Consider the following 21,050-nt stretch of genomic DNA (forward strand, 5'->3'; position numbering starts at 1 on the left):
GGTACCAGCAAAACACCAGTACACACTGCTATATGCCTAGCATTACCAGACAATTAGCCATGTAAGCTGACAAGAGTCTCCCATCCAAATGATGTTTCTCAGATGACCAGACCCACAGAAAGGAAATATTTTGGCAATAGATGCATCAGAACTACTTTCACCATATTTTTTCCTTGATAAGCTGAAATCAAAAAGCATTGAACTGAGGGAACTGAAATGAACTCAGGGAAAGACTTAACTTTTGGTTGAAACACACCTAAATGAAGAGACAGCAAAGAAAGAAGCAGAAGCTGAAATGAGCTAGTTGGGAAATTAATCTGTGTATTGAGTCACCACAAACCCTGAGGTACTTCACATTCAGGGCTTTTCCTACCTCAACAGCTACAACGTAAGGAAAATACAGCAAAGTACACGTTATCAGATTCATTCAATCATAGGTTTTACCATAAGCAGAGCCCAGATGCCCTCCATTTGAGCTCAAATGGGAATGTGAAGATAAACATAGTTACTGTTGCAGAATCAGAAGAAAATAAACGACATAGAAAGAAAGATGTACCAAAGGGGAAGAGCCCATGCTTAGGAACAGTAGTAACAGCACATGAGGTAGAGAAAGATAACAGCTGGAACAAGAACTGGCGTTGATGGAAATTAGCTCTCATACTTCAACACTTGGTGTCTGCAAAGGTAATCAGCTTCTTGGGTGTGTGTGGACATGTACATCCATGTAAACACTTTATTCTTTCAAAGCTAACGCTGATGCAAACAGATTAAAGAGTACCCAGAGAGTGCTTCTGCTGACTGATAAAATGCTTTCATTTGTTAGATCAGTGGGTCTTAAAAATAAGATGCACTTTCTGTGAAACTCTAGGCAATTACAAATAAAATGGAGCACCCAGCTTCATGACACTTCAGTTATCCTACAAGGAACTAACACCGTCCCTCCGGAACAGGCATCTTCAGCATTTTCATACACAGTTCCCAGAAGCATTTGTCTTATGCAATGATATAGCAGCTTTGTGATTTAAAACACACAAACCCTCCCTGCCTTTGTCATGGCAAGCGCTATGCAAGTCTTTTATGTCCCCAGAAGTTGACCATGAACTTTGTTGACTTTGGTTAACCTGTTAAAATGCAAACCCTCAAACAGTAGGAAGCATAGCCAGGTGTTTGATTAAACAACCAAATACATGATTTCATAAACTGGATAAGCAACAGGCAAAAATTAACAAATAACTGCTCCAAGTTAGATAACTCCTCCATGGGAAGTCTGGGACCCATTAAAGTCCCCACTTCACTAAGTTTGTTTGGTTTTGTTTTCTGAATATAGTTGTTTAAACTGATGGCAAAATACATTTTTATGAAATTATGCCCTAGTAAGTCATAGGGTGTGTTGCCATCATCTTCAATGGGGCCAGGATTTTATTTCTGTCTACAGCAAGCTAGAAGGTTTTGCATTTGTTAAAGGACCAAGGTGCAACCTCAAAGGTGCTTTGAGGCAACAGACTACTTATAGATAAATACTTGAATGGGCAGGAGTGGAAGTTTGGGTTGGGAAGCAGGTCGGAACCACCAGCCAGCTTGAAATTTTGATTCTTTGCCCAGAACATCACTTTCTAAAAATAAAAACAAAATTTCCTTCTATCCTTTCAGTCAAAGACGACAGAACAGAGGAGCTATACAAATTTGGCAGGCCTGGATTTACAGAGCTCCTTTTGTAAAGGGTGTGTTCAAAGAGATAAGAGACAAGACATGACACTTTTTGGACACAGTCCAAATAACACAGCAGAAAGTGCAAAATACCCTTCAAAAACCCACACAAGCCATTTTTGTCAGAAAGGAGGAGAGTTTCAGTAGTCCTGGTGTCTGAATGCAAATTCTGTAAGCCTGCCAGCACAGCCAGAAGACAAGTCTCAAGGATTTTGGTAGGGTTTACTTTGTTCTCTGTTTGGGGGAGGGAGAAGAAATAGAAGAGAGCATACTTGAAGGACAGACATGTTAGGAATCCAAGTTAAGTTCTGCCTTGGTTCTCATCCTTAGTTTATTCCACTTTCTGGAGTGTTTATTATTTCACATGAGTAATTACCCATAATTTATAGAAGGTATGCATATAATTAGGAACTTCCTATTAGAACCTATATATCAGCTTTAAAAAGGAAAAGAATATTGTTTCCTCTTGCTGTTCTATGGCTTGATATTTGTTCCAGCAGCTGCTACTACCCCTGTTAGCCAGAAATGGGAGGGAAACAAGTCTGGCTGAGCTTGCACACTGATAATGGAAGTGCACGCTCTAAACACTAGCAATATTTCTTTCTTACTCCCCAAGTCAAATGCCAAGGACACACTGGCACTTTCAAAAAATAGTTACAAAACCTCTAAGATTAGAGGTGACCAAAAGACACTCACTCACCAGCAATACATGCACTTTGGATTTGTTCTTCAGCAACAGAGCTTGAGGACACAGTGACCATAGGGAACACCCTACTGCTGTAGGGACATCTGCACATGATGCCTTGGCCACTGGGCATCCAACATCAGAGAGAAGCAGCCTTTTGTTTCCTTCCAACTCAGCAGCCTGGAAAGATTGCCAGCTGCACTGTTTTGGCCTCCATACTCAGCAACAAGCTCAGACTATTACCCAGAGAAGCCCAGAGCCCAGGAAAACTGATTTTGACCGGGAATGTCAGACTTCAAGAAGAGAAAGGAGAGGCAAAGACTTTCCTCAAAGGTACAAGTACAGGCTACTATTGTCATTATCTGCAGACCCCAAAGGCCACAGCATCAGCTGGTGTCAGCTCAATCTTCAGCAATCCTACACTTACTTATACCAGCTGAATATCAAGCCTTTTACATTTACTTAAGGTACAGAAGTGCCAATGAATACAGATTTCAGTAAATCTTGAGTTCTAAATTATTATTCATCAACATATAATTCAAATGGTAATTAAGAAGTGTTCACATGATTGATGACACATTTAAATTACAGGTTTCCAGCATTTTTTTTCAGAAAAGATTACTTCCTTCACATGCTGCTTTTTCAAAGTGCAAGTCCATCTAACAGATGTCTTGCAGATCTGCTTGTCAATGTAACAAGTTAGACTTTTATTACAACAAATGGCATAAACCACACAGCATTCTGTTAAACTCAATATTGACACATCTGCTTACCACGTGTATTAGTAGCCATGTCAGCCACTTTCTGAAAGGCATCCAAAAAGGCAGCAGCTGCTACTACTGTAGTCCTGAAATGCATACAGATAACATAACATTAGCAGTGTCTCATTGCTGCCTATTTAATTATTGCCAAAAACATTTAGGCTTATAGAGAATACTGCTGTGAACTTGCAGAGCCCACAAAAAATATCCCCTTTTATATCTGAATTTAGCCTTTCCCTCCTTAATTTCTTAATCTCTTCCTTGCTTTGTGTTAGCACCATCGACTTGGAGGCAGCCACGCTAATTCCGTGCTGTGAATTGCACAGGACAGGTGCTATTTCAAAAGAGCACAGCCATCTCCTTTCTAGCTGATTTCCTCTATGAACTAATATTAAGCAGTCAAACATGAAAAACAAATCTAGCACAAATTATACTGCACCCATTTGTGTATAAATTACAGCCACTGCTATTTCAAGGGGACGTGTATTTTAAGAATAAGCATGCAGGACCTTCCTTTTGTCTCAGATCCTAGCCAAAAAACTTTCCTGAATTTCTCATCTGAGGAGCATGAGCATCCCTTGAAACAGAAGATAGCAACTTCCTAGAAATCAGACTGGTCTGGAGTTCTTGGGCGAATGGGAAAGAAGGGAAAAAAAATAAATAAATCCTTACTTAAAAAAAACCAAACAACCCAAACCAACCTCAAAAATTTAAAAAAAACCCAAACAAAACCCCTTTCTGATCCAGTGCTCCTCTATGCAGGTCCTGTCCTGAGAGATACACCAGCAATCTCAGAGACTCCACAATCCAAAGTGTCAACCCCACTGGCCTCATCTCCCTCCAGGCTGGGAGTGAATATACAGACCACACATTGGTTCAAGTGGACAGCAAACGTGAGTTACAATTTTCCAAACATGCTTGTTCTACTTAAGCAGGCCCTAGAGCCCTAAACATCTCAGGTCAGTACCAGATTTCTGATGCTTTATAGTCTGGTTGACCCAATTTAAGTGAAAGTAGGCCAGGGCTCTACAGGTAGAGTGCACTGTGCCCTCTCCACAGTTACCTTGTGGTTCTGTTTCTGCACATCTTTCCTAAACTCTGATTTCCTGTCCTGATGGTGTCAGCAGCTCCAAGCAAAAGCCCGAAGGAGGACCAGCAACTTCACTTTGTTTCAAGAGCTTCTTGCTATCCTCAGAAAAACCCACGAGACCTGTAGGAAAGCTGATCCTCAGCCAGAAAGACCACAGGGCTGCTTAATTAGGTCAGATTTTATGCAGGTCTCACTCCAAATATGCTCAAGATACAGAGGACATAACTGGCAGTGTAGTAAATGGCCTACTCAAAGCACAAAGGATTTGAACACAAAAAAAGAGGCTTGAGAGGACCAACCAAATGCGTAAGGACTCTCCACATGCCCAGGAGATTAAAGGCAGAGCAAAAAATCCCTGACATCTAGCTAGCAATATGGAGCCCTGGAACCAGATAACCTTTTCTAGGATTTTCCTTAACAGTGTTTGTGTTCCTCATCTTCCAAATTTGTGGGTCATGATGTTATTCATGTACCACATTGTTAATAATTAATTATATTGCTAATAACAAAGTTCCATTTCTCCAGTAACAAGACCCAGGAAGACCCAGCTCCAGCTCAGATGACATCTGCTCTGCTTTATCAGAACACACAGAGATGAACCAGAGGCAAAAGGCTCACACTTGCTAGAAACAAAAAGCAAATCTTTGAACATAGGCGCTCAAGCTGCCTGTCTGCATGTTCCTTTAGCTAGGAAAGCACTACACTGATTGAATGCAACACCACAGGAGTGGGAAATAAACAAAACTATCCCTCATGCCTTCCCAGAAGCACAAAAGGCTAGGAAAGTTCTCCACTTCTTTTCTTTCTCTGCTTCCTCTCATTCTTCCACACTCACTCAATGTGACATCACTGCTGGAAAACAAAAATCCACACAGAAGTGTAGTATCTTGGGCATGGAAGAACAGCAAAGTCCAGCTCTTTAGGGTAAACAAGCTTAAATCCTTGCTTCTTCAGGAATGGTTCACAACACAGATCAGCAAAACACACTGGCAGTAACCATACCTGTTACCACTGCTGCTGTGAAAAAAACCACAGATGCTCTGGAGAGTACTGAATAAATGAAGCTTGGATTCGTATTAGCAGGAACTGACTTTACAAGCAAATTAATTCTAGAGATAGCAGAATAGGTCTGAGTGCACCTAAGTAATCCAGAATGCCATTTGCAAAGCAAAAAGAAATAACTTAAGTTTTAATAATTACTGATAAATGATGCAGCACAGAAATTCCCTTAATTTTTAATGCAGAAGAAAGTGCTGTTAAGACTACCAAAGACTCTAATATTTTGAGGTCTCTTCTAATACAAAATTGCTGTATTCTACACTAATAAAAAGGACAATGTAGGGCTAACTCCACGTGTGTTCACTAAACAACAGTAACTCTCTAATTTTCCACCAGAAATCACGAAATTTAGCTCATGTTTATTATCTACAGCTGGTGGCAGATTATGTATTTTCCCAAATACATTAAAACAGTAGTAGTAGCACGTGAAAAATCACATCCATGGGTGTTGACTATGAAATATGCACTAGGATATGTTTAGCAAATTATCCTGCCAGAAGCTGCATTTAATCTTAACGTTTGCAGATAGAAGGAATTGTAAGGGTTTTGCCTATAAAACACAAAACTTACCGAAGCTGAGACTGCAGTTTCCCAGCTTTATTTATAAAGTCTTCCCACACTGGATAACTTCCCTGCAAGAGAAACAAAACACAATAATGAATACTTAATTTAAGCATTCTGATTTTGATACTACAGATAAAATGAAACTAGAAGTAAAGGAATAACTAACTCTTTACTAAGTACTAACATATTAACACCAAAATATATTTTCCCAGCAAGTCCTCTCTTGCAACCTTAGACACCTGTCCCAAGCAGATGGGATGTCAACTGTTCTGTAGATCCTCTGAGAAGGCTTTTCAGATTTTCCAAACAGAAACACGTGAGGAGAAGAGGGATTTCAACTGAAGCACAGAAAAAAAACCCCATACTTTGGAGGGATACAGCAAAACCAAACCTATTGGAGGTGGAGTGATAGGATATTGCAATAACCTGTCCAGAGAAGTTCCCAAAATCAAAGGCAGGTTCCCAGATGTTCTTTTCTACAAATGTATTTTGTGTCATTACCAGGTTCCTATCCTCTTTTTTATAATAATAAATAAATAAAATTATTTTTAAAGCCTTAACAAGGTCTGAGTCAACCACAAGACCACCTCAAACCCTGCCTTAGGGTAATTCAGCAATCAGGCACAGTGGCCATTAAGACAGCAAATTTTCCCAAGAGCTGCCCTAAAACTGCAAGACCTGCTTCCAGAACAGTCCCAAAAGACCTTGGAGCTGATTTCTGAGCTGAAGCTGAAAAAGCAGCATGGCATTGAGTGCACGTAAAGTTTTTTAGGTGGTTTAATTCTTCCTGATTTCAAGTTTCCTGTAAATTTTTCCCCATTTTTAACTTATGTTAAAGGCCCAGGTTTTCACTTAGAATATGGACGCCAAGTGTTCTTGCAAATTCTGATTTTTATTTTCCAAAGTTAAAAAGAAGTGCTGATTTTTAGGGTTAAAATATTTTACAATCATCCTTTTTAGACCAAGAAAGAGTTAACTTGCTCTCTGCAGAGCAAGGGCAAATTTTCTGTTAACAGCAAAAACTGCGGTAGAAAGAAACATCAAAATTTCGCTTTGATTGGAGTCTAGAGAGTAAAAAAAAAATCCCTGCTTCCTTTAATAAAGGTATAAGACTTGCTGTTACCAGAGCAACACCATAATAAAACCCAGATAAGGCAGATCCTCAAGGCTAGTGTTACCCCAGCTCTGACATCAAGAGATTTCAAGCAAGTGCAGTTGCTTGTAGCAAACTCTATTCACCCTGAAAAACTGGTCTGTTTTCTTTAAGTAAAAAATCCATCGCCCATACTGTCATGAGAGGCTATGTCCTGTTCAGGGCAAAGACAGCCCCTTCCTCAAGAGCTGACTGCCAAATTCCAGCTCCTGAGTACACTTCGGCAAGGCAGCTCCCAGACATTCACTGGGAAGCCTACTGGTACTCTTTCAGCAAGGCCTGCAGGTCTTTTGATAAAAGGAAAAAGAAAAAAAAAAAAAAAGGGAAAAACCCCCACCAAAACCAGTGTAAAACAGGTGTTCATAAAAGCTGATTATAGCTACACACAAGGGAGAGAGTGGGAAATGCAGAAGGGGAAAAAGAAAATAGCAGTTTTCTGGGTGGAAGGACCTGGAATATAAAGTGCTTTCTGCTAAGCAAAAGCTGTCACACATTTAAAAAATGAAAGAAACTCACCAATCCATCTGAAAGAGGGGGAAAAAAAATGCCATTTCCTTAAACCTATTAGTCTTACTGAAATCCCCTACTACTCTGAACCCCATTTCTCAGCGTTTGTCTGCATGCCATATATGCATTATGCATGTGTATGGCAGAAGCTCTGAAAGCCCTGACAATTAACAGCAGGGCCTAAGGCTTCCCTGGATTCTCCAGCAAAATGCAAGCCAGCAAGCAAAGGATACCCAAGCAGCCTGATTAAGTTTCCATCTCAGCAGTGTATTTATTATCCAGATAAACATGCCTGATGGCATGCAGGAGATTGACACCAGCCTTGCATTTAGCTGCTTCACAGGTAAGCTTACAACACTCCTCTCAAATCACAGCTCAGGAAGAAAAAAACCTTTTTTAAAATTATTTATTTTGTGGCTAACCTAGCCACAAAGCAAGCAAAGCTGGAATATTCACTAAGCATTTCTACAACTGTTTGTTGTTGTTAAAAATGTTGCTCTCTTCAAGCCAAGCCTACTTAAATAAGCTGTAACAGCTCACTTCATTTGCTATATTTATTTATTTATTGAAATCGATGCAACATGTTCACCTGGGCACTCCCACAGTGGCCAAGAGCACCTCATCTCATTTTGAACAGTGGAAAAATGTAAATTTTTTTGAAAATGTCATTGAATGGGTTTTGTTGTGGATTTTTTTGTTTTGTTAGAGGGGGTTTCTCAATTGTTAAAAAAAGCTTTTCAGCAGTTTTGCACTAGTGACTTGAATTCCTGCATTACCTGCTCAACTTGCAGAGTCTTGATCTGTCTTCTGCAACTCTGAATTCTCTCTAATAATCTCATCTGAAAATTAAGGAGTTTATTCTGTCTGTCCCAGTAGAATTCGGTTTCACCTTTCCCTGCTGAAGCCACATCCTCAAGCTCATCTCTCTTGGTAACACAACTCAAGTCTTGCACACAAATTCTGTCAACCCTTCAAGCTTTTCCAAAAAAACACCTCCACATTCCTGCTGAAACGAAAACCCCATTGATTCCTACCTACAGCAGAAATGCATAACACCTCCCACTTCACAGGACCTAACAACTGGGATTTTATCCCATCTCCAGCATCTGGGAAGCAAGGAAACCACTAGTGATGCTTGTGGGGACAACCAAGGAGATGACATAGGAATCAAACTACTGCTGTAAATACTGCAAGGCTGCAGCCCTCTGGGGAGCAGCTCCTTCTCCAAGACTTCTTTGTGTGCCACCTTGACCATGGCATTCTCACTGTCACCCTGTGCCTCATCACCACACTTTCAAGAACAGTTCCAGCTTTTGTCTAAGTGGCCATCAAGAGAAATGTTAATGGTGGTAAAAACCACACACTTAAAAGAGCCATAAAACTTCATCCTTGATTCAACATGTATTACTTTCTCAATTTAAACATAAAGAAACAGCAAGTGGAATTCGATGTCTTTGTCTAAGAAGTGTTTTTGCAATGTAAAGCAAGCAATTTGAAGAGTAATAACAGTATTTTTAAATGCTGTCTCTCCCAAAGCTTCCTCTGCTCCTTCTGCAATTTCCAATTTCAACCAGCTGATAAAGGAAATCAATTTTCTCCTCCTTAAATGTCAGGGTTACTCAGTCCCTGGCATTATCTGTGAAAGAAGCAGGCCTCCTCTACCTCCATTCCCGCTCTGAGAAGAGCTGCAGGAATCTGGGTCACAAATCCTCATTTTATCTTCTCACAGGGTAAAATAGAAATTAGCTATGGTGTGAGTTTGTTTAAATGGTTTTCTTGAGAATTTTTAACGGTTTAATCCAGAGACTACTTCCCCTAAAACAAGTTTGTGCCCAACTATTTCTTCACCGTCGGGTGAAGAAATGCGACGTGTCTGCTGTGAAACGGGTGTTCCACCACTAGTGTGCAGCACCCCATGGAGCCAGGTCCCCGCAAGCTGCTCAGCAGGGCATGTCACTGGAAGCCATAACATGCCATTATCCTACTCCTATTGCTTAATTAGTCAGTTTATAGGTGATTAGTCACCTGATCCTAGGGCCCAGCTCCAGCTAATCTACGCCAAACACAGGCAGGGAAACACCTTCCCGCCTCAGGGCTAAGAAACAAAATGGTGCCTCGTGCTTGTCACCCATGTAGCCAGTCCATAATTAGGGATATGAAACAACTTCCCTTAGGGACAGGCACCACACAGAGTGTTTGGAAGTCACCAGGCTGAGCTGGCAAAGCATCTGCAAGTGTCGGACACCGACGTCCAGACCCACCAGCATCCAGCCATAGCCACAGCTCGTGGGGATGGGTCCTCCCTGCCTGCCGCTGAGGCGGGAAGGAGAGGGGCACCTCTTCATGAAATCCCACCTGAAACACAGACCCAGGGACTTGGGCAGATGTTTTAATTTTTGTCTGTCTTCTTCACCATTCAAATCTATTTTAATTGGCATTAAATTTCATCTTCACCCGTGGAGTCTGGTTTGCTCACGACAGTAACCAGTAAGTGATTTCCTTGTCTTTGTCTCAACCCATGAGCTTTTTCACCTCATTTTGCCCCAAATCCCATTGAGGAGGACTGAGAGATCATCTGGGTGGGCACCTGGCAGGCAGCCATGGCCCATCCACCACACCAGGCAACAGCAGGCAATGCTCACTGACAGGCAGCTTTGGAAGGAGCACTTAAATGCTGGATGGATTGAGAACCCTTTTTATTTTTTTTTTGTGAACCAGCACAGCCACCCTGTAGAAACAACTCTACAAGAGATTTACTGAAGTTTGTTTTTCCTTTCCTTTCAGATCAGCAATCCTGCAGAAGCAGTGTGAACAGACAGACCAGAAACTCAATGATTTCTCAATAAACGGAGGGTAGACTTGTGGCAAAGGATCATACTTCCTGAAATTGTTATTGATTACATCTAACCACAAGAATAGGAACCCAGATTGGTATATTTATTCAATATTACAACTTGAGTATCAGCAGTCCTGACAGTTAAAACTGTTCTGTCACTCCTGCTAAGAAGTTATGATTCTTCTTTTTCCATTAAGAGAAAAGACATTTGTTTCCTTTAATAATTTAATTCCATGCACCCCAACTCCCACACACAAGATGCATCACATCTTCTAAAAGAACACTGTCAAGGGCTTTTAAGTGCTTTCATTTATCAGAAAGGTTTTTCAGCCCTATTATCAGCTCTTGCTGGGACACTGAGTACAAAGGCAGAAGAAACAGTCTGCTATCTTGTTCACAGTAAAAAACAATTTAAACTTTCAGGACAGGAGGAGAGAGACAGAGCTGCTCTACAGCAAAGCAAATTCAGAATCTAATTTTGGCTGTTCCAAATAAAGAGGTAGGAAAGAAAGGGACCAGGTGGGCAGTGCCTTGGTTTTATCTTACTGGTTATCAAAGACAGAGCTGAATGCCTTCCAGAAGAATACTGAGCACTTACTATCTGCAGTCTTCAATAAAATGGAAAAAAAACCCAACAACACTACACAGGCTACAAGAGATGAGACTCCACCTCAGTGTAGTCATTCAGCTAATGACCAGTTAAAAGGCTGAATTCCAAGCACACATCATTTATCCAACTTCATACCCTAGTAATACATGCAAATGCCATATATCTATCTTTGGAACAAAAATTGTAACTTCACTCCTACACATAACCCTTCAAAGTAAATTACACTGAAAACAGAAGATTTTTAATGCAGTTTTATCAGGTATCAGAATCACAAGGATTATTATGAATGTCTCCTTTCTGTGGCATTCACTACACTACCTCCAAGTAGCAAAGATAAGTTACTGTGCTAGACACCGCACAGTGTCACACATGTTACACACAAATAAAGGACTGCATAAGTACATATGGCTTGTACTTAGGGATTATCACTTTTCCAAGGGGCCTTCAACAGGCAAAAACAGGAAGAAGTGGAAGGGAAGGGGACAGGAAAACAATGACAGCCTGGAGAAGAAAAAAACAAAACAACAAGGGTTCCGGCCACAGATGTCTCAACGCATGGGACGATGCAACGGTTGACAATCAGTTTCCCTTCCTAGCTAACATCTGGCACTGAAGTTTTTCCTCTTTCCTAAAAGAATCAGTAGTCAACTGGGGAAAAGGGCACTAGGGCAGCCTTAACTGCAAGAGTTACAAAGCATTACCAATCTCTAATACGTTCCTCTGTGCAATCCACAGATTTAGCCAAGTCCATGACTCATGAATGAGACTGCCTAGTCATTTAATAAGCAACAAAAGCTCCTGCAATACACAGATGAGCAGAGAATGAACATCATCTTACACAAAGCTCATAATTGCTCTTCGCCATCCAAAAAGCTGTTTGTTGCCTTTGCCTCTTTATAGATTAAAAAAACAAAAACAAAAAAACAAAAAAAATCTCAAACAATTCAAAACCCTCATGAACCATGTTCTCATGAACCAGTTGACTCAATATTTCAACAGACTGAAATATTAACTTTGCTGGTGAGAGAGACTTCACTCTATGAAGATGCAGAGGTGTAAACAACATCTATTTCATTACTTCTTTCATTTCATTATCTCATTTCAAATATGAAGAACCATAAAATGGTTTGGGTTGGAAGGGAGCTTTAAGGAATATCTAGTCGAAACCTGCCGTCACAGGCAGGGAAATCTTTCAGTAGATGAGGTTGCACTAAGTCCAATTAAAACTGGCCATGAACACCTCCCACGACGGAGCATCTGCAATTTCTCTGGGCAAACCGTTTCACTTTCTTGCCACCCTCATAATACAAAAAAAAAAATAAATTCTTCCTTATGTCCAATCTGAATCTACCCTCTGTATCTACACCCTTTTTCTTAAATTCAAAACCAAAACAGAATTGTCAAAGTCCCAACACTGATTTCAAGAGCATCCCATAGACTGATGTTGTCCATCAACTGCTTTTCAGTGGTGGAAAACAGTTTTACTTGCAGCAGAGAAGTTTCAGGTTGGACAATTGATGCAACTACAAGACCAGTTAACAGGCAACTCTGAAAGGTCAGGGAGCTTCCTTCATTGCAACTCTTTAAGGGAAAGAAACACTTGATATAGAGGTCTTCGAGGAAAGTGCAATACTCCCACAAGGCAAGGAAAGGAGTTACCCGACTTCAAAGACCCTTCTGTCTATCTAAGCTAAAGGTACTGCCATGCAAAGGGAACACTTGAGCTTAGCTCCAGCAGCAAAAGGGACTCTCAACTCATGCAGAATGCTTGCTGGCCCAAGAATTAAGAGTCACCAACTGCGAAAGAAAAGTCATGAACTTCACAGGATTTCACAGCAAGAGCTGAACACACCTGTTACTGAATGGAGGAAGAGACAGGTACAAACTCAGGGTTTGAGAGATAACAGTGCATACAAGTGAAAGTAAAAGCATGTCAAAGATCAGATTAAGTTGTCATTTAACCTGTAACTACCCTTCAGGAAAGAAAGTAGAGGTAATTAAAATCCAAGTCTTGTATCCATACACCTATTTTCATTATTTCTGCCACTTGTTTAGGTAATGGCAAGGTTAGAAAGGAGTTCCCCTCAGCATGCACAGTGTAACTAGGCATGCCAAGCTTTGCTTTCACAAGGTGATACATTATCACAACATTGCAAATTATGCAACAAAACACTATTGAAGACACTTCAAATGCCATTAAAAAGAACTTTCAACTAGATACTCCTTCTATACATCACAGAACCACTCTTTTGGTATTATCAAAACTGTTAGAGAAAACTGCTCAAAACAGAGCACTAGGACAGTGAGAAAAACAGATAATGGTATAATATCTTGAGAAAGTCAAGACTAAAATCCAATCAGGAAAATCGAGAAAATGGTAATAACCTCAGTGGGGAAAAAAAACACATAGATATAATTTACTTCTACATTCTCCATATCACCTGAAGAATTCTTAAAAAATGTCAAGTACCCTGAGCACTGAAGTGCAGCACTGCTCAGCAAGAACACTGGTGTTTATTAGACCTCACTAACCATTTAAAGGGGGAGGCAACCTAAGTGTGGTACTATTCTGTTGCTAGGGCTCTAGAGTCTTTAATTTGTATGATAATAAAGCACTAGCCCACATTTAAACATTTCCAGTGGAGGATACCAGTTGCCCCATGGTTGTGACTTCAGTCTGTAGGAGAGCAAGAACCCATGAAAACTCATCCCTTGGTTGCCATGTGGCATCCTGACTTACAACCCAACTCGTGGGCCTCCCTGCTACATCAACAGGGACCATGCCAAATCTGTACCCTCCACATCCCAGCTTCACAGCTTGTAAGATGAAGAAACTCAGCTCCAAAGCAGCCACTTCATGGTTTAAATCCAAGATTAGGTAATTAGCAAACAAAAGTTATACTCATACTGTGAGAAAATACATCATGCATAAACATACAGTCTCTCCCACTCTAAACACAGGAAATTATTCACAAGCAAGAGGGGGCAGGGAAAAAACAACTAGCCACAGCTTCTAGAGACCTTTTCTGTCCTGCTACACAAAAAAGTTTGACATTAAGTAGTCTTCTAGAGGAAGCATTTAGTTCCACGTTCTTCCCTCCAGGTCTAAACAGTTCTGCAAGCCTGAAGAGCAGATATCTCCTCAGAGACTCATCAATACTGCCTTTCATCCACTCAATCATTAAGTGGTCACTGTGCATACTTGGCAGCTATTTTCTGTATTTTGGCTGGATCAAAATGAAGATAAATATCAGGAGGCACTCATTCAAATTAATGCCTACACAGGACAGCCTCAAGCCAACAACCCCGTGTTGGTAATGCCACCAACACCACCAGGGTCTTGTAACTTCTTCCCATGCAAGGAGAACCCTTCATTTCTAAGCATTAATTGCATGATCTCAACTCAATCTTCATCACATAAACAGTCGAAACAATCTCCAGGACACAATTAGTGACTGTATCTATTGCCAAGGTGAGCTGACCACAGAAGTACCTCACTGGGGAAAAGGCAGCAGCCAGGTAGCCAGGTTTTTAGAGCTTTATGAACTTTGGCTCCTGACAGACAGCAAAGTGCACCTATGCTTCTCACAGGCTACTTTCTCTCCATTTCAGTCATTAGAAAAGAAACAATAATTTTCAAGCTCCAAGTTAGAAAGTTGCTTTGCTCATGGACAGTGAGCAACCATGAGGTTTGCTCATGGACAACTTTGTTAGGTGGCATCTCATCACAAATAAAGCTTTATTTAAAAAAAAAAAACAACGAACAAACAAACAACCCAACAACAAGAAAAAAATAACAAACCAAAGCCACTACACAAAGGGCTTCATATACACTACAAAGCACACAACTTATGCGGGGAAAAGAAAACCCTCATGCTTGGTTGGGAAGCATGGTAGCAGTTTACGCAGAAAGCAAAAAGGGGAACAAATCTCAGCCTTTTTGTGCCATGAACCAAATGTCTCTAGCTACACACTCATTGATAGCACTGTACACAGCAACAGGAGTTATCTCCTTCAAGTGTTCTTTTTAAAAATATCCAAGGTGATTTGTTAAACAATGTTTGCACACCAGCTAGTATCTTAGAATTAAAATGAACTACACAACATTTACGGCTGTCAACCAGAAGAGTGAAAATACAGAGCTCACTCAGCCTCACAAGACAGACAGACAAATTCTTCATGATCTACCAGCCCGTAGTTAAGATGCTCCAGCCAGACTTCTTAACTAAGAAACAGAGATGTCCTGTAATTTCAGTTACATGAGAGGAGTTGAAGACACTTGTGTTGAGAATTGATCCGTTATTTGTAGGTCAGTGCCTGCAAACCAATGGGTTTTCACAGGAAGGGAACAGGAATACATCTCAAGTAGTAGCAACAAAGTGGTGTGTATGTGTGGATAGAAACATGTATTAGACTGGAAGCTTGAAACCACCCCCTCATTAACTCCATGCTCTAGATGCACTCAATTCCTTCTTGTCCTAGGGGAAAGGAGTAGAAGTCACCGAACCTGCAGCCATAGCTTGCCTTTCTGTAAAATGGGAGCCATTCTTTGGAGCTAAGTCACACACACAGCACTTTGAAGATGAAAGCTGCTACTGGTCTTAACCACAAAGCTACCAGACATTTTGTCTCCAGTCCTTAGAAACATCTCAGCATTCAAGCTATCTCACAGCCCAGGCGGAAGGAGTCAGCCACCATCCTTAAAGGTCAGCAGAGATGCCAGTGAAGAGGGCAGTGCTTGGCACTTTGCAGCATCAAGGCAGACAAAATTTTGAATTTGAAGACACACTTGATGAGGGAAATGCATTTCTCTTTGTGGTACTAATTCAAACCCCTCTGTACCCACCTTTGTGTGCTCCAAAGTAGACAAAAAAAAAACCAAACCCAAATACATGTTTTGGAGACAGGTCCTATTCTGTTCTCTGCCATGTAACGTTTTCTGCTGATCTTCAGGACTACATTGTTTCTGGATAGACCATGAACTTTAAAGATGCTTTTCAGAAGCTGAAAACATACAGGCTGTAAAGCAGAAGATGCTATTTACAGATTGATGGGAATACTCCATGAACTATAGCAACTTCTGGTGCAACACTGGTGGACAGGAGCCACCAATGTGCAGCTGCAGCCCAGAAGGCCAACTCCATCCTGAGCTGTATCAAAAGAAGTGTGGCCAGCAGATCAAGAGAGGTGACTCTGCCCCTCTACTCTGTCCTGGTGAGACCTCACCTAGAATACTGCATCCAGCTCTGGTGCCCCCAGCACAAGGAAGATGTGGACCTGTTGGAACGTGTCCAGAGAAGGGCCATGAAAACGTTCTGAGGGCTGGAGCACCTCTCTGATGAGGGAGTTGGGGCTGTTCAGTCTGAAAAAGAGAAGGCTCCAGGGGGACCTCATAATGGCCTTCCAGTACCTGAAGGGGGCCTACAGGAAAGCTGGGGAGGGTCTTTTTACAGGGACCTGCAGTGAGAGGACAAGGAGTAATGGTTTTAAACTGAAAGAAGAGAGATTTAGGTTAGAGATCAGGTGGAAATTTTTCATTGTAAGGGTGGTGAGACACAGGAACAGGCTGCCCAGAGATGTTGTGGGGCTCCATCCCTGGAGGTGTTCAAGATCAGGCTGGATGGGGCTCTGAGCAGCCTGTTCTAGTGGGAAGTGTCCCTGCCCATGCAGGGGAGTTGGAACTCGATGATGTTTAAGGTCCCTTCCAACTCAAAAAATTATGTGATTCTGTACTCGAAGAAAAAAAAAACATTGGAAAAAAAACAAAAAAAAAAAAAAAAACAAAAAAAAAAACAAACAAAAAAAACAAACAAAAAAAAAAAAAAAAACAAAAAAACCTGAGGTTTTTTTATGTCAAAGACTCACACTCAGAACCGAGAAAGAAAGCAGCGAACTTTTCTGAATATCACCCTCTGTTAGGTATTAACCAGCACTGAGCCTGTCGTTACACAGACTTCTTGTCCTTCTCAGTCAATTGTGTTTCATGCAGTGCTGCACAAGTCCTTCCACACTTACAACCTCACAAGCCCTACTATGCAGCCCTTGTCATCCTGCCAGACCCAAAAGGAGTACTCCTACAAGACTTTAAAAATCCTTGCCTTGGGTATGCCACAGAACACATCAGCCTCGTACACACTTATGTTGCACATGCCCAGCAGTTGTATTGTTGACACTCACACAAGAGTATTTGGGTCAAGAAAGAATTAGCCCCTAAAAAAATAACCTGTTTGTGAATAAGTACATTCCCAGCTATGTCCTGTTGCATGAATCCCAGTATTTAACCAGGCCTGCAGAAGCTCTCCTCCTGCACCATCATTCAGCCTTTGACCCACGACAATCCCTTCCCCTCCAAGGTGTCTGCAGAAAGATACTGCAGCTGGTTAGAAAAGACAAGGAATTTCAGGGTATGCAAAGCAACCATTTGGGCAAGCAGCAAGGGTAGGAAATCAGTGCAGCCAAGTCCAAAATGCCTTAGCGGTAAACCCTTTAAGGAACAAAAAAAACAAAAAGGGGAAGCAAAGATGCTTAGAACAGAAAAGAACTCATTTCACACTTTTCTGGGGAAAGGGAGGAGACATCATTTTGCTATGACTGGAATGAATCAGTTGTCTCAAAGACTGTTGTGCAAGGGACATTCCAGTGCAACATGAAACACTTATTTTTCTTGCAATGGTTATCATCCTTAACAGCTGGATTGAAATTAGACCTTAAAATCACTGAAGCAAACACTCCTAACCTCCACGGAGATCCCAGGCTTCAAATAAAGCACAGCTGCAGAAGAGCTGTGGTATTACAACATGTCAGGGTAAAACAAATTTGCCCAAATTCTCTGATACACATGGACTGTCCCTTGGATTAACACAAATGCAGAGCACCTGCAGCTGTACTTGCTGTAGTAACCGTCTCAGCATTTCTATTTGTTCCAACAAGTATTTCTTCCACTCAGTTTATATGATTGGTGTGAATGACACAAGGTCATCACTCACAAGCAAATCAAGCCTACTTAACAAATTGCTTGTAATGCTTGATATGACCATCCCCAACTCCATCTTCCACAAAAAAAAGCAAGATTAAAATGCTGCTTTTCACTGGTCGCTTCCTAACAGGAGATAAGAAACTACAAAAACACAGAAGTTTCTCATGTCTTTCTCTTCTGCTTTGACCGAGAGCTTTGCCTGGCTGAGGGAAAGGGAGAACCACCCTCTTGTCTAAGAGTCCCAGCAGCAGCAATGGAGTGAAGGGAAGGGTTCACCTCCTTTACAGAATTAAAGCAGAGGTTACTGCCAAAAGCACAAGGTTGCTTTTTATTGAGCTTTCAGCTAAACAACAATAAACAAGTCACATACACTTAAAATAAAAGAATTTCTAAAATTTCACTTCTTCTTTGGAAGCCTTTTTTTTGGTTCACCAACAGGATGATGTTTGCAGTCCCCTTCACACTTGCGTGTCCCTCCCATGCAGGGAAATGAGCAAGACCAATCAGTCATCTGCACTAGAGCCATGAAAATTCACTAGATTCTCCCACATGGTATAAGTCAAGTCACAGACAACCCGTGTTGGTTCAACTGCTCTTTACTCATCCTCCCCCATGCCCACTCCAAGGATGCGGGGTGCTGTACACAGACAGCAAGTGCCTGCTCTGCCAGAGCACGCTGGCAGAAGAGGCGAGACAAATAAAGAACGTGCAAAAAGGAAAAGAACTGGCATCAAGCAAGTGAGGAGCCACAAATACTGCCAACTTCAGCCTTTTCAGAGGTGTTTTCTTGTTTTCCTTTTTCCTTCAAGATCGCGATTAAAAGGAACGTAAAATCAAGAGTCAGAAGGAAAAGCAGAATGAAAGAAAACCTGCTATGCACAAGAAGACGAGATCTTTTGAAACCCACCCGCAACAGGCTCTCCCAAAAATTATCTGTACTAATTTGCTTTGCACTACAAGAAATATTAAAATTAACAGCACATTACAGCATCTCACTTTTCAATTGCCAGAAATGAGTTACAAACCATTCAGATCAAATACTCCCTTCCCACTGGGAGCTACAGAAATTATGCTGCGTTCAAAGAGAAACCGCAGAGCATTCGAATGCAGCACACAAAACTACTCCTCTGAGGGGACATAGATGGTTTATGTTTTCATTTATAAACTTTGCTTGCTTTGAAAAAAATCTTGCATAAGAGTATAACAAAATTCTGAAGTGCCTCATACTCAGTGATGTATCATAGGAAACACCAGGGCTGTGACAATGGACAAGAACTTAAGGATGGGATGGGCAGACTTTCCCACCTTTATGATTCTTTATCTGGTCTTGACATCTCAAAGCATTGAAGCCCAATCTGAGAGCACAACATCAAAGTACAATTCCCATTGTGGACTTCCTACAAACAACCCTGTCACCATGCACACCACATACTACTAAACAAATGTGACCCTTGTTTTGCATGGAAGACATGGACTTCCCTTGTCAGAAGACTGAAGTTCCAGATGTACATTAAAGGGCTGTATAAATCGGATGTTTATTACCCATTCTTATATTTAACTCAATGACATTGAGTTAAATCATCATTTACCTAAATCATTTCGCTTTATGCTGAATTATTTTGGTGCTTGTTTTGTTGAGTATTAACCACAAAAATATGTTTGGTAAAGGATGGAGAGAAATCTGGGGGTTTCTGGAGAAAATACTAAAGGCAGTTCAAGAAACCTCAGCCAGCAACAGATAATCTTGCAATCAAAAAACATGTGTTAGTCACAACAGCATATATTGCCCTCATTAAGTTTCAAAGTTAACATAGTACAGAGACAAATGGAAACAATCACATTACTCAGGATTGTAATTCCAGTTTCTGTAACCTTGTCAAGATCAAGGAGATCTTACAACAGGTGCACCTCAGCTAGCTCTGTGTTAGTGTGAATGTGTTGGTCCATGTGTACTGTATCTTCATCACCTTGGCTGCAGCACCCATCTGCATCCACTGGCAAGACTTCAGAGTATTTTTAATACACTGTTGATTAACCCTACGATCCTTACAACTCAGTTGAAGGCAGAGCAATACCTATGATAAAAAGAACCTGCAAAATATTTAGTTTAAAAAAAAAAAAAAAAAAAAGGTGGATGCTGCAGCAAATCCCTTAGCACTGCAGGGCATGTGGGGCCTTGATCACAGCCTACGATGAGAAACAGGCACAGATAGTGCAATCGGGTATGTGTGGGCAGGCCCCTACACAGCATCTCCAAGCTTCTGCCAGAAACCTGCCCACATAGACCTGACTACGTGAAACAGCACTTTAAATGCTAATTTTCACTTTACTACTAAAGGAATGCTGAGTTGAAAGGTTCTGGTTAGCTGTCAAAAAATAGCTACTTTTTCTGCAAAATTGTCACGATCCTTGGTGCACAATTCACAAAAAAACCTAGTGCATCTCCTCAGCAGTACTGCATTAGCTGCACCAAACTGAACTACAGGTGAAAATTATTTATTCTACTCATGCAAAATGACAAGCAGACTTTTTAAACTGTAATAACCCCCATGCTGCTAAAGATGTGCTGCAATTCCTCCAAAACCTACCCCCCCCAGTCCACAAAACAGGTTCCACTACTATGGTGGATTAAGAAAAAATTATTCACACCTGTGCCCATCTCCATAAACTCATGTCAACATGTTTCTGATGAGCAGCATTCCCATGCAAGCAACAATGTACAAGGAAAAAAAAAACATCCACACAGCAAAGGTCCATTTGCCTAAGAGCAAGAAAAATCAAATACACCACTTATGGAAAGAAGCAGAAAATAAACACACTGGGTGTCCCTCTGTGCTGAAACCCAAAACCACACTTCATCTGGAACAGAAAATCTCCTCTGTGTTCCCTGCACAGCCCACTACAATGATTCCAGGATTTGTAAATGTTTCCTGCTTTGGGGGGCAAGGGGGTTGTGTTATTTTAAAGTGCAGTTGTTATTAAAAATACAAGGGGGCTGAGAGCCTGAGGAACAGCACCGCCAGGACTGCAGCATTGTCTTGACAGACACACACACACTCCCCCTTCTCTCTGCAATCTGCCTGCTCTTGACGAGCCGTGCTT

The 21,050-nt window shown here is 41.2% G+C and overlaps 1 protein-coding gene across 20 annotated transcripts in view; it reads right to left on the reverse strand.

Moving 5' to 3' along the window:
• Positions 1–21,050, reverse strand: part of MTSS1 (MTSS I-BAR domain containing 1) — a 129,742-nt gene that overhangs the window by 106,548 nt on the left and 2,144 nt on the right. For 19 of the 20 annotated variants that reach the window (XM_051611114.1, XM_051611101.1, XM_051611106.1 and 16 more), the window contains exons 2-3: positions 5,873–5,934; positions 3,166–3,239 (exon numbers count right to left, since the gene is read on the reverse strand). In XM_051611114.1, the coding sequence (XP_051467074.1) occupies positions 3,166–3,239; positions 5,873–5,934 (136 nt within the window). Of the gene's footprint in view, positions 1–3,165; positions 3,240–5,872; positions 5,935–21,050 lie in introns of those variants that run through there. The other variant, XM_051611115.1, reaches the window with a different exon arrangement.

Source organism: Apus apus, chromosome 2 (assembly GCF_020740795.1).
Source record: "Apus apus isolate bApuApu2 chromosome 2, bApuApu2.pri.cur, whole genome shotgun sequence".
NCBI lineage: Eukaryota > Metazoa > Chordata > Aves > Apodiformes > Apodidae > Apus > Apus apus.